The sequence below is a fragment of the Cyanistes caeruleus genome, chromosome 30, assembly GCF_971803275.1.
Source record: "Cyanistes caeruleus chromosome 30, bCyaCae1.hap1.1, whole genome shotgun sequence".
In the NCBI taxonomy this organism is placed as follows: Eukaryota; Metazoa; Chordata; class Aves; order Passeriformes; family Paridae; genus Cyanistes; species Cyanistes caeruleus.
Window position 1 is genome coordinate 989,777 of NC_141730.1, and position 11,872 is coordinate 1,001,648.

The window sequence follows — 11,872 nt, forward strand, 5'->3', positions numbered from 1 at the left end:
GCCGGAGCGCGGCGAGGAGCGGAAAACAGCACGGATGCACTCAGGGGAAAGGAGTGATGGGCGCGTGTGTCCCCCACTCCCCACTCTCCCTGCCCCTCGCTGCACGTGGTGCACACTGGAACGAGTGTCACTGCACGCCCACGCGTGTGTTTCCCTGGCCCAGGCCTCGCACACCCCATGCACATTGCCCAAAAGCCCCCCGGGGCTACTGCATGGACCCAGCAACGTGAGGCATTGAGTTTTCCTTTTTTTAATAAAAAAGCAAAGAGCAGGAAAATTTACAGCTGGTTTGACTTTAAAAAGGCAGATCAAAGACTTCGGAAATCGGATGGGGGTGGGGGGACAGCTAGGGAGAAGTGGGGGGCTCTGCCACCCCGGGGACCCAAGGGTCGGGATCATGCAGCATTGAGGGGCGGTGACAGTGCAGGGTGAGTGCCCCTGGAGTTGGCTTGTGGAGCTCATTGAGCACAGCTTGCCCCATGCTGAGGCTTTCATGAAACCTGGGATTTTTTCATGACTTTAATACCAGTGTCAGCATCTACCATTTCCAGCCATCCTCACCCTACATCCTTACCCTACAGCCACATTCCTCCTCTGTGACATATCATTTACCTGTCCCCATGACCTTCTTTCGCCCTCAACTCTCTCCCCATCCCACTCCCTTGCCCCATTCCATCCCCGCTGCTCCCAGGGCCCATTCCACCCGCTGCCCCAGAATGTGAACCTTAGGTTAAAACAGGTGTATTAAATAAAACAAAAACAAAAACCCTTTCACATTCACACCCCTCCCCAGGGTCTCCCTGACCTGCTGGCAGTGTCACGCCGTGTCCCCTGCTGGTACATGGAGCCGGTTATTGTCAACATCGATGTCCCCATCAAGCTGGAGACAGCAAGAGTGGGAGCCGACATCCTCCTCCTCCTCCTCCTCGGTGGCAGCTCCAGGTGCTGGGGGCTCTCTGGTGCCCCCATTGAGGGGCACCTTCTCCCGGTGGCGCGATGGGGGGCTGTGGGGTGTGCTGCAGCCCCGCACCTTGCTTCGAGCTTTGAGCTGGTCACGGTAGGCGAGGAGGGCCAGGCAGGCAGCCACAGTCAGCGTCAGTGCCAGCAGCACTGTCACCGTGACAAACTGTGGCCAGTATGACCGGGGACCGCCAGGGCCCGAGGACCCCCAGGCCAACTCCTCATCCAGCCCATCCCCCAGTGCCCCCCTGCCAGAGTCCCTGAGCTGGTAGTGAGCCACGGTCCAGGTGTAGCCGTTCTCTGTGGCCTGGCACTTGTAGGTGCCGGCCATTCCCTGCTGCATGATGACCACCAGCGTGTGGTCAGGCAGCAGCACCGTGTGCCCCCAGGCACTGCTGGGCTGCTGCCAGCTGTAGGTGGCCAGTGTGGAGTGGCGAGGGCACAGCAGCTGGACCACGGTGTTCAGCTGGGGGCTGAGCCCTGTGGGTGCAGAGAACAGGGTGACCCCATGTGCCCTGTGCAACCCCATGTGCCCTGTCCAACTGTGTTCCCATACTCAACCCTGTATGGCAGGATCCTCTGGGGGCCCCCAGGATCGGGGCATGGCTGCACTCCTCCCATGGTGGCATGTGGTGACCGGGTTCCCTGTCTCAATGTCCTGCAGCCATGCACTCCTGTGGCCGGGAGAACGGGGTCAGCATCCCAATGACCTCCACACCCCCTTCCCATTCTGGTCCCGCTGCTCACGCGTCCTCGGTGGCCAAGCGGGAGGGCCGGCAGGAGCCCCTGGAGCTGTGCCAGGCACAGTAAGGGTCCCGTGCCAGCATGCACTCGGCACAGCTCCGGTGCAGGCTGCAGTTGGCCAGTGGGATCTGCAGGATGCCTCTGGAGTAGCCCACATAGAGGACGCCCTGGGGAGGGAGAGGTGCAGGGCTGAGCCTCCCCCCTGAGCCTCCAGTGGCAGTGTTGGATGGCTGTTGGGTGGACTGGGTGATCACATCTGCCCTACCTTCCCTGGGGCCAGCAGAAGGTTCTTCACTGGCTCTGGCACTGCAAAGAGCTGGATGCTCTCCACAATGTGGGGTCCCTCAGGCAGCTCCACTGCCTTGTGCAGGAGACCTTCGGCTGTGGGGCACAGGGGACATCACCAGGGCTTTGGAGCCAAGGAAAGGGTTGCAGGGGTGACCCCATGTACACCCCCATATAAACCCACCTGTGGCGAGGAACATGACACGATACATGGTCCCCAAGACGCCACGAGTCTCATCTACTGCGATGCGCGTGTAGATGACATCCGAACTCACCAGGAGAGGCCGCCCCTGGATGGGTGACACCTTTCCATCCATTAGGAAATGGTCCTTCATGAAGGTGAGGGCTTTGTCGGAGGAGGGACCCATGGAGCACTGTGGAGGGAGAGATGGGTCTGTGCTGGTGTGGGAAACTGAGGCACAGGGAGGGGAGGATGTGCTGCATCACTGCACTGCCCTGTGCCAGCATCAGTAGGGTGCAGAGGGACCCTTCTCCTTTCTCATCCCACTTGCAGTGTGAGCTCACAGGGCAAACTGGGATAGACAGACCCCAACTTTTGGGGACCAACATTGTCCCCTGGAAAGTCCAGTCCCCCACAGTGGGCAGGACTCACGCTGCCAGGCCGGGGACTCATGTCAGGGCCACTGTAGACGGTCCAGCGAGAGCTCTCCTTGTTCAGCTCCTTGTACTTGCCCTCGAAGACCTTCTCCAAATCCTCCTGGCTGTAGGCACAGACGGCGGCGCTGCCCGCCCTGCCTGCCTGCCTGCAGGGAGGGACAGCCAGGTGGGCAGAGGCAGGGCACAGGCCCCCGGATTTCCTCCACACCCCTGGGCACTCACCACTGCGAGGTGAAGACGGCGTAGAAGTCAGAGCGGCCATTGTGGCGGGGCAGGGCAAAAGCGTGGTGGATGACGTTGAAGGGGAAGTGGCCAGCCTGGGAGCACACCAGCTGCGCCTTCAGGAAAGTTGTCCATTTCTTCTGCAGCACCTTGTCCCCACCTACATCACTCTGTGGGAGCCAGAGGGTGCTCATTACCAAGGTGACAAGACCTGGTTACTCCCTTTGTCCTCTGTCATTGTCAGGGGACATCCTGACATCGCTGTCATCCCCACAATGTCATCATCCCATGTCATTGTCCCCATCATCATTGCCTATCACAGTATAACTATATTCCCTATTATCATCTCCTGTCATTGTCCCACATGGTCCTCATCCCCCATTACTGTACACCCACTGCAGCCCACCATCATTCCCTGCTGTCAGCCCTGCACACACCTTGCAGACGCGGGCCACCCGTGGCACCAGGAGCCGCTCAAAGAAGTCGAACTCGTCCGCTGTCTCCTCGAAGAAGAAGTAGACCTTGTCGTCCTCAGGTATGCTGAAGGAGGCCACGAAGGCGGCATCGGCTACAGGCACAGCCAGGGCAGGTGGGTGAGGAGCTGGAGCTGGGGGGGCTGCAGGCACCTCGCCAGGAATCCTCCCCAGGACCGTCCCTCTGCTCACCTGAGAGCCAGCGGAGGAAGGCGTCTGTCTTGAGCAGGGTGCGGGTGCCCAGTGAGCGGGTGATGATGGGCTCGTTGCCCTGGAAGTTGTTCATGGTGCCAGCATAGAGCTCTCCATCTGCCCAGGGACAGAGTGGGGGTGAGTCGCAGTGAGGACCCCCCACCCTTACCCTCCACTCCGTCCCAGGGATGGGTGCCCATCTGTGAGGCCACTGGCCCCATACTCACCCACCAGCAGGGCTGTGTAGGTGTGCTGGGGATCAAAGGGGCACTGGCCCTTCCCATCCAGGAAGGGTTGTCCTCTGCCACTGGACACCAGTGTGAAGTTTTCCAGGTGCTGTGGCAAAGGGGAGAAAAATCAGACAAAGGAGTGAAAACAACTCCAAATCTGTAGGGAATGACGGTGGAATACCTTGCAGACTTGGGGTGGCCCGTGTCTCCAAGGTGGGTGCAGGGATGATGACAAGGGGTGATGACAGAGGATGCTGGGGGTACCCAGCTCCTGTCACCTTCCCTCATTTTCATTTTGGGGAGTGGCAGTCCCCACCACGTGCTCAGCACAGAGGAAACTAGCAGGGACAGAGAGTCACCTGAGGAGATCCAAAACTGGGGCTTCCCTGCCAGAGGACGAGTTGCTGGCAGTTGAGTGAGAATCACCAAGGGCTCCTTTAGCAGATGGGACACAAAGATGTCCCTCGAGGGGGACACACAGCACCTCTACCCTGGGGACACCTCATGATGCAATTCACTTCTGGGACCATATTTTGTGGGTCCTCGCAGCAACACTGCAGCCTGCCCAGAGACCCCCTGCACCCTCTCCTGGGGAGGACACTCACAATGTAGGTGCATGCGGGGCTGAAGGCGTAGGTCCCACAGACGTAGAGGTGGGTCTGGTTGAGGGCCACCAGGACTCGGATGAAGTTGAAGCACTCAGTCTGAGGGAGAAATCGCAGAGTTGGGTGCTGAGCACCCCAGCAGCTTTGTGGGACCCCTGAGCCTTCACAGGGCCATCTCACCTCTTGGCTCTTCTTCTTAAAAGCACATTCGGAGGTTTTCTTGGCTGTGGGTCCCCACATTATCTGCAAAGGGAATGAAGATGTTGAGCCATTGAGCCCAGCCCCGCTGGGAAATTGAAACAGGCAGAGGCGCCTCCCCCTCCCACCTCTCCAAAAGTGGTGGCTGCTCACCGAGGCTTTGGCATGGATGCTGCCAGGGGTGCCAACAGTGAGGGCCAGCACCCAGTCGCGTGCCCCCACATACAGCTCGTCCTTGCTCTCATCCAGGAGGAAGATGTCGTAATGGGAGATGTTATCCTGGCTGAAGTGGGTGAGGGTCCGCCGGGGGTCCCCTGGCAGGAGCAAAGGAGGTGACAGGACCCAAGGGGTCACACACACACCACCACCACCATCCGTGTGCGGATGTGGCAGCAGTTGCCATTGCAGCTCACGTTACATCTCACACAGGAAATGTGGTGCACTTCTTCCTTTTCAGCTCCCACACCACCATCACCCCTTCACCCTCCAGGTCCCCACCTCCCCCTGTCCCCTCCAGGTCCTACTGCCTGAACATCCCCGAGCTGCAGAACCCCAGAAATGGGGTGCATTTTCCCCCAAGCTGTGCCTGTGATGCTTTGGGGCCATGGCCAAGGGCAGTGCTCTGTTTGGGGGATGCACTGCCCCAGGGTGCCACCCTGGAGGGATTATAAGCCCCCAAGGTGCCAGACTAGGGGGGTCATCAGCCCCCAGGGTGCCCTCGGGCACAGCCAGGGACTGCAGATTCTCGTTAATCCCCACCAGGCACCGAAACTGGGGGACTTTTGCAATTCTGGGCATGGCTTCATGGGGAAAGGGAAGTGACACTGCAGTCAGGGCTGGAATGGTACGACCCTGCCATGGGGCACAGACCCTCTTGCAGCCCAATTACTACATCGCAGCCCCCCAGACTCCTGCTTTGCCACCTGCCTGCCCTTCAGCTGGACATTGCCATGCCCTGTCCCTTCCAGAAGCAGCCTTTCCTCCCCGCAGTGCGACCCTGAGCAGACCCTGGGTGCCAGGTGGGGGACAAAATCGCTGTTGGATCTGGCCCATTGAGTACCAAGCAGCCCCATCTACTCTCATCCCCCACTGCATCACCTGCGGCCACTGGCACTGCCTCCAGCCCCACGTGAGGGTCAGTGACGGGGCAGGGGGCTATGATGGGGGGCGGCCCAAGGTTCCTGGTGCTGGATGCTCATCCTGCGGATGGACACTCTCCCACGCTGTGTGTCTCCCCCTCCCCAGCTGTCCCAGCTCTTCCCGGTGCCGTACTCACCGCTGGGGAAGGTGACGCGGGGCAGGGGCTCTGCGCAGAGCATGGCAGCCGGCACCACCACCCCACAGAGCAGGCGAAGGGCGGCGGGCATGGCGGGGGGCGGCGGAGAGGCGCCCCACGAGGATCCCACCACCATCCCTGCGGGGAGGGCAAGGGTGAGGGCACACGCTGCTGGGCTGCGTGTCACTTCACCGGGCGGAAACAAGACAGGGGAAGGAGCACCCGACAGAGAGGCGGGGGATGGGGTGCCCTCAGCGCCTCCAGCCGCACGTGGTCCCCCAGTTTGGGCACGAACTTCCCACTGCTACACCGGCAGTCAGAGATGTCCCCTCGCCCAGCGGGGCTCCTGCACCAAAATCTATGCCACTGTCAGAGATATCCCCTCACCCTCCGCGGTTCCTGCATGGGGGCCCCGGCACTGGCGTGTCCAGATGCCTTTGCTCCCGGAGCCTCAGAGCCCATTCCCATCAGGGATTCCTCTGCCTGGCTCCATCAGTTATCAGGGCGTCCACAAAACGGGGTGGAACACACACACAGGAACCCCCTTCTTGCAGTTCTTTCTGCAGCTCATGCCAGAAGCACTGGGGAAAGAGCCACGGCTCAAGAACCTCGCGGTCCCCAGGACCCCTTTGCTGATGGCCACCGTGTACCCAGCGAGCGGCATTACCTCTGTGGCGGGCGAGGACAGAGCCGCTCACCTCCACCCCTGCAGCACGGGCACCAGGCAGGGGCCTGAGCCCTGGGGGCTGTGGCCACCGGGCTCCCGTAGGCCCATGCCCTGGATCCGGCTGAAGCTCCCAGCCCGGCTCGTGCTGGGCTCGCTGCAGCCCGGCCCAGCCCAACCCAGCCCTGCGTGGCTCCGCCGGGACTGCGGGAACCTGAAAGTCCTGCTGGAAGAGGACGAGCCTCGGCAGGTTGGGGCAGTGGGCGCCTGCGCCCGCCTTCCCTGCCTCGCACCCCCGCAGGGACAGCAGCGAAGCCTGGTGGAAGCAGCTGGGAAGGGAACCAGGGAGCTCTGCTCCTCCGGCTGAATGCCCGGGGGGTGACGTGGATGAAAGATGTGCTCAGATGCCTGAGTTTGTTCGCTGGGGAAATCTTTAGGGTGAGGAAAACGATGGCATTTTTCCTGTGGATTGTGCGGACCAACAGTGGGCCTGAGCATCAGCCCCAAAACCAGCCCCATGGGGACAAGCAACACCCAGAAAAGCAGCCCCCCAGGGCTAAGCGCTGCTCCCCACAAACAGCCCCACGGGGCAGAGCATCACGCAAAGCTCCCGCAAATGTTCCAGGAACCTGCCTCCCTGAAGATTCCATCCTTAACCCCAGGCAGCTCTGGGATGGCTGTAGGCAACAAATCCCCCAAAGCCAAAGCCCTGGAATTCCTCAACATCACAGCCATACCTGAAGTACCCCAATATCCCTCTGGACAAGGCTGGGGAGCATCCTGCCCTGTTGGAGCCTCCTTACCTGTCTCTCCCGTCCCCACAGCAGCCCACCAGGACATGGAGCCCTGGGAGGGCAGCTCTGTCCTCACCACCTTGCTTGGCTGGGACAGAAGCTCCTTGTGAGCACAGAAAGTAGGTTACTCTGCCCCGGATTTCCCACTTGGCGAAGGGCTGGCTGAGGGACGGGGCCGCACGGAGCCTTGGACCGGCCGCATTGTTCTGCTCTGGGCCAGAGCCACAGAGGCTGTGGAGGGGGAGGAGGGATGGGAATGGGAGCAGAGGCTCCTTGGCGAGGCTGAAGGCTTGACTGGGGCTGTGGTGGGGCTGGGGAAAAGCGCCAGAGTGTTCCCCAGCATGAGCCAGGGCTGATACAGGATGTTAGGCGACAGCAGCCTTGAGGCTGCTCCAGCAGTGTGGGAAGCTGGAATCCCTTCTCAGCCCTGTCTCTCCTCTTATTTGGGTCCCCTGGTCACAGTGGTCTGGAGGCATGGTACGGGGACGTAATTTACAGCCTCCCCATATAGGATTTGCCACAGGGGAGCAAGTGCCCCCAGGAGTCTCTCAACACTGGGGTGGTTTAGTTTCCCCTGGTACTTTCAGCTTGACCACAGCTGTGGCTTCATGGGTCTTGCTCCTGCTTAGATCTTCACCTGGAGGATTCCCTCTAAGCCAGTGAATATTGTGCTGTCAGTGAACACCCACACTCCCTGCAAAGAGCACATCACCTGCCACGGGATGGAGCCAGGCCCAGCCCTTGTGCTCAGCAAGGTGAGTTGTGATGGATGCAGGGCAGGTGTGAAGCTGGTGGCACCAATCTCCAGCTGCTCAGACATTCCTCGTGCCTCAATTTCCCATAGCAGAGAAGAGTTTGGTCCTTCTCTGCAGCTGGACTGCAATCCTCTGCCCATGTCACATCCCAGGAGCATCCCTGTGCTGTGGGGTGTGCGGGAATGCTCCTGGGATGCTGGGAGGATCCCACCCAAGAAGGGCTGGGACAGCTCAGCCCGGGGGAAGCTCCTTCAATCCCCCTGGGTCCGGAGCAGGGTGTGTGCGAGATGGAAGGCAAGGGTGGGGGGTGGGGGTGGGGGGTGTGGATAAAGACATGTGAGGATGAAGGGGAGGAATTTGGGGGGGTGTATACAAGAGGCAATGGGAGACGATTGTGTCGATGGGGGTGTTCCATACAAAGGTGGGGAGAGCTGGGGGGTTGCAGGTAAGAGGGAGAAGGATGTGCAGGGGGTGTTGAGGGGTGGAGGAGGTGTGGAGGGGTGCACAGGAGACAGGGGAAAGGAGGGGTTGGGAGGAATGTGAATGCAGGGAGTGCGGGGGTTGCCAGGGGGGTGCCGGTGGGGACGGTCTCCCCAGGGCCGGGACCTCAGCCTCTTTGTTGCTGTCTGGCAGTATCAGCGCTGGGGGTCCCCCAAGCCCAACCCCACTATGGCGACTTCCCCCTTCCTGCTCGACCTCCCGCCCACGAGGAGCCTCCCCAGACCCTCCCAGGCCCCCCTCGGGTCGCGGTGCGGCGGTACCGACCTGCGGCGAGCGGGCGGGAGCAGCATCCCCCGGCCCCGCATCCGGCTCACGTCGCCATGGCTACGGCTGAACCTCGCTGTCCGCGGCCCCCCCTCACCGACAGATCCTGATGGATGGACACGGGGCTGCGGACCCCGAGACCCCCCGCACCGGGACACGGCCCCGCTCATGGAGGCTGGGCGCACGAGTGGGCAGTACCTCCCCTACCCCACACACCCCACCGACACCCCCAGCCCCAGGAGGTGCAGGGACACCCCTCTACCCCCACACGTGATACATCCAACTCCTGTCCTGACACATTCCTGTGTTCCCATGACTACACCGGGGCCCTTCGCCCCAGTTTTGTTCTCAGCTTTTGGCTGAGAGTCCCTGCACCCCCATGTCAACACGTCCAGATTCAGACCCTATCCCTGCATCTCATCCCCACACCCCAACCCTGCATCCCCATTCCTGTCTCAGCCCTCCCACCTGACCCATCCCAGATGAGTGCTGCTGGCTCTGGCTTCCCACGCTACGTAGATTTGGGGGGTTCCGGGAGGAGGCCTGGGGTGCAGCTGTGGCACCAGGCTGCACATGCTCCCCCCCCACAGAATCTGCAAATTTTGGTTTATGACATTTCCCCCCTTGAAATTTCCCTTGCCAGAAAGCCTGGCCCTGCTGGTGCTTGCAGACCCCACTCCTCCTGTGGAACTTTCCCCCTTTGCCTTCCCAGCTGTGTGAGAGCACAGTGCCATGAGCCTCAAAACAGAATCCCCAGCCACCACTTCCCCCTCTGCAGCCACCTTCCCCGTATGACCTCAGTCTTGCACACCCTCAGCCCAGACACTGGCAAGGTTCCAGCCTCTGCACCAGCTGGGGTGCAGTATCAGCGCCCCCACAAGCCTGCAGCAAGCCCACTGCCTGGGGGACTTGCTCTGCCAGGGCTGGAGAGCAGAGCCAAGTGCCTCTGCAGTTCCCACAGGGTTCAGGAGGCTGGAGCCTTTCGCCGGGTTCTGTAAGGAGCTTGTGCCTAGTGCCCACCAGCACTGGAAGCTTAGCTGGAGCCTGCTGTGGAGACTCCTTCCACCCCAAGGCTGAGCTGTGGCCCCTCAGCCCTGCCTGGACACCCCCAGAGTGCCCTGTGGGGGTCCTATAACCTGCAGCACCTTGGGGTGCAGCTATGGGGGTAACAGTGGGCACGAGCTCACATCTTAACCCCCCCCCTTGGGATTAGCGGGGTGGCTTGACCTTAATCTCCCTGGGCACGCAGAGGCCTGGAGGGGCTGGTGAGGGGCTGGTGGGGCCCCCAGCACCCACTCAGCCATGCCCTGGCTGGTAAACCCTGGTGGCTTGCCAGACACTGGAGTCAGTCATTGTTCCAAGGCTTCCTGTGCTAGACTTTCCCCCAAAAAAACTGGTGGTCCTCAACATGTGCCCAAACTCCTGCCCACCCAGGGCACCCCTGAAAAGACCCCAACATTCAGCACACAAGTGAAGAAGGCCAAGCTGCAGGCTGTATGGCCCCTGCTCTGAGATGATGGGAGATGCTCCCATCTCCATCCTGTCAGACCTGAAGCAGGGCTCAGATCCGGGGGACAGCAGAAGGAGTGGGAGAAACCTGACCTTGAGTCAGTGCTTTGGCTGGAGAGGGGCTGGAGCTTTTTCACAGGCTCTTCTGCAAAGTCCTGTTAGGGGTGTGTGAGGTCCCTGTGGGCTGTAGCTCCCCTCTGGGCTGTGCAGGGTCCCCATGGCTCCACAGGGATGGGAAAGGTCCCCATGGGGGTTATGCAAGGTCCACACTGGGGTGTGAAGGGTCCCAGTGGGGAGTGTATGGGCTCTGTAAGGACCCCATTCTTGTCTGTATTGTCCTTACAAGGCTCTGCAATGTCCTTGGGGGCTGTGCAGAGACCCCACGGGTCTCCAGCTCAGCCTTTCCCCAGCGCAACCCAGACCAGGAGTGCCAGGACACTGGGGATTTGTGGGGGACATTGGTAGGATCCAGGGCATTATTTCCCTGTTGCATCTCCCCATGACAGATCCCCATGGCAGTTCCCGTGTCTCCTGACCCATCTCCTTCCAAGAACATGTCCAGGCAGCAGCACGAGACGCCAGCACCATGGGTGACTTCCCCCCATCATTTCGGAACCCGCTATTTAAGGCACAACCTCGACTTCTGTGGGATGGCAGTGCCAGGCCTGGAGTAGGGTTGGATCCCCATGAGAAGGAACAGGCTGCAGCATTGTGTGGGTGGCTGCCCCAGTGTTGTGGCATGGGTATCCTTGAGCTGGCAGAAATGGGAGGCAAACAGGGGACAGCGAGGGGGCCAGTGTGTCCCCTCTCATGCTGTGAGCACCTGCCTGACACCTCCCTGCACCCTTCCCCTAGGAGGGAAGATGGCACCTTGCTGGGTATCCACAGGCTCTCATGGAGCTGGGAGGTGGCAGTGATGCCCTCGACCCCCTAGCACCCCCCGCCCTGCTGAGCCTCAGCCCTGCTGCACCCAAACCCGGGGCGATGTGGCCCCACACAGCATGGGGGAACCCAGGCATCCAAGCACTGGGGCAGGGGGAACCCCCAGACCAGGCATCCTGGGAACCTACCTGGCTGTGCCTCCACCCCGGGCGCCCGCCTGCGTCCCCTCACATCGCGGCTCCGCAGCGCTGTGCCTGGTAAAGCCGATTATGCATCGGCTTTACGGCTCTCCTTCTCCCCAGCGTCCCCTCCTGCCTCACTCCGGTGCCTGGCACGGCCTGGGGGCACAGGGGGTCCCCTTGGCAGAATCTGGGTGTCATCCCTGTGGTAGGAGCAACCCTTCACTCAGGGGTTCACTCAGGTTCTGCACCCCCCCAATCCATCCCATCCTGGGGAACATCTGGTCCCCAAAACGAATCTCTGAGTCCTTACCTCAAATTCCATTCCCTGTCCAGCCCCTCGATGGGGGGCTCCTTGCCCAGCTGGCCCCGTTCTTAGCAACCCACCCTCGGGTGAGCCAGGGTGTGAGGTGCCACCCCACTTACCCCCATCCATGGTGGGTGCTGAGCCCCAGCCCCGGCTGTGGGGTGGAAAGAGATCCCTGGGAGGGTCCCTTTGCTGCTGGGGTGCAGCACAGCAC

General features: G+C 61.2%; 1 protein-coding gene across 4 annotated transcripts; it reads right to left on the reverse strand.

Moving 5' to 3' along the window:
* Nucleotides 1–234: 234 nt before the first annotated feature.
* SEMA4A (semaphorin 4A) lies at nucleotides 235–9,069 on the reverse strand. 4 transcript variants are annotated; one of them, XM_086865764.1, is made up of 15 exons: nucleotides 8,782–9,069; nucleotides 5,804–5,941; nucleotides 4,681–4,841; nucleotides 4,510–4,572; nucleotides 4,330–4,428; nucleotides 3,722–3,830; nucleotides 3,495–3,611; nucleotides 3,267–3,397; nucleotides 2,830–2,999; nucleotides 2,603–2,753; nucleotides 2,174–2,363; nucleotides 1,970–2,085; nucleotides 1,708–1,871; nucleotides 1,522–1,634; nucleotides 235–1,440 (listed from the first exon to the last, which is right to left on the reverse strand). In XM_086865764.1, exons 2-15 carry the CDS (start codon nucleotides 5,937–5,939, stop codon nucleotides 818–820), a joined length of 2,343 nt encoding a protein of 780 aa, XP_086721890.1. In that variant the 5' UTR covers nucleotides 5,940–5,941; nucleotides 8,782–9,069; the 3' UTR covers nucleotides 235–817. The 4 variants fall into 4 exon arrangements, with proteins under 4 accessions (XP_086721890.1, XP_086721888.1, XP_086721889.1 ...); XM_086865762.1 differs by lacking the exon at nucleotides 8,782–9,069 and adding an exon at nucleotides 7,271–7,397; XM_086865763.1 differs by lacking the exon at nucleotides 8,782–9,069 and adding an exon at nucleotides 6,471–6,785.
* Between the last annotated feature and the right edge of the window lie 2,803 nt (nucleotides 9,070–11,872).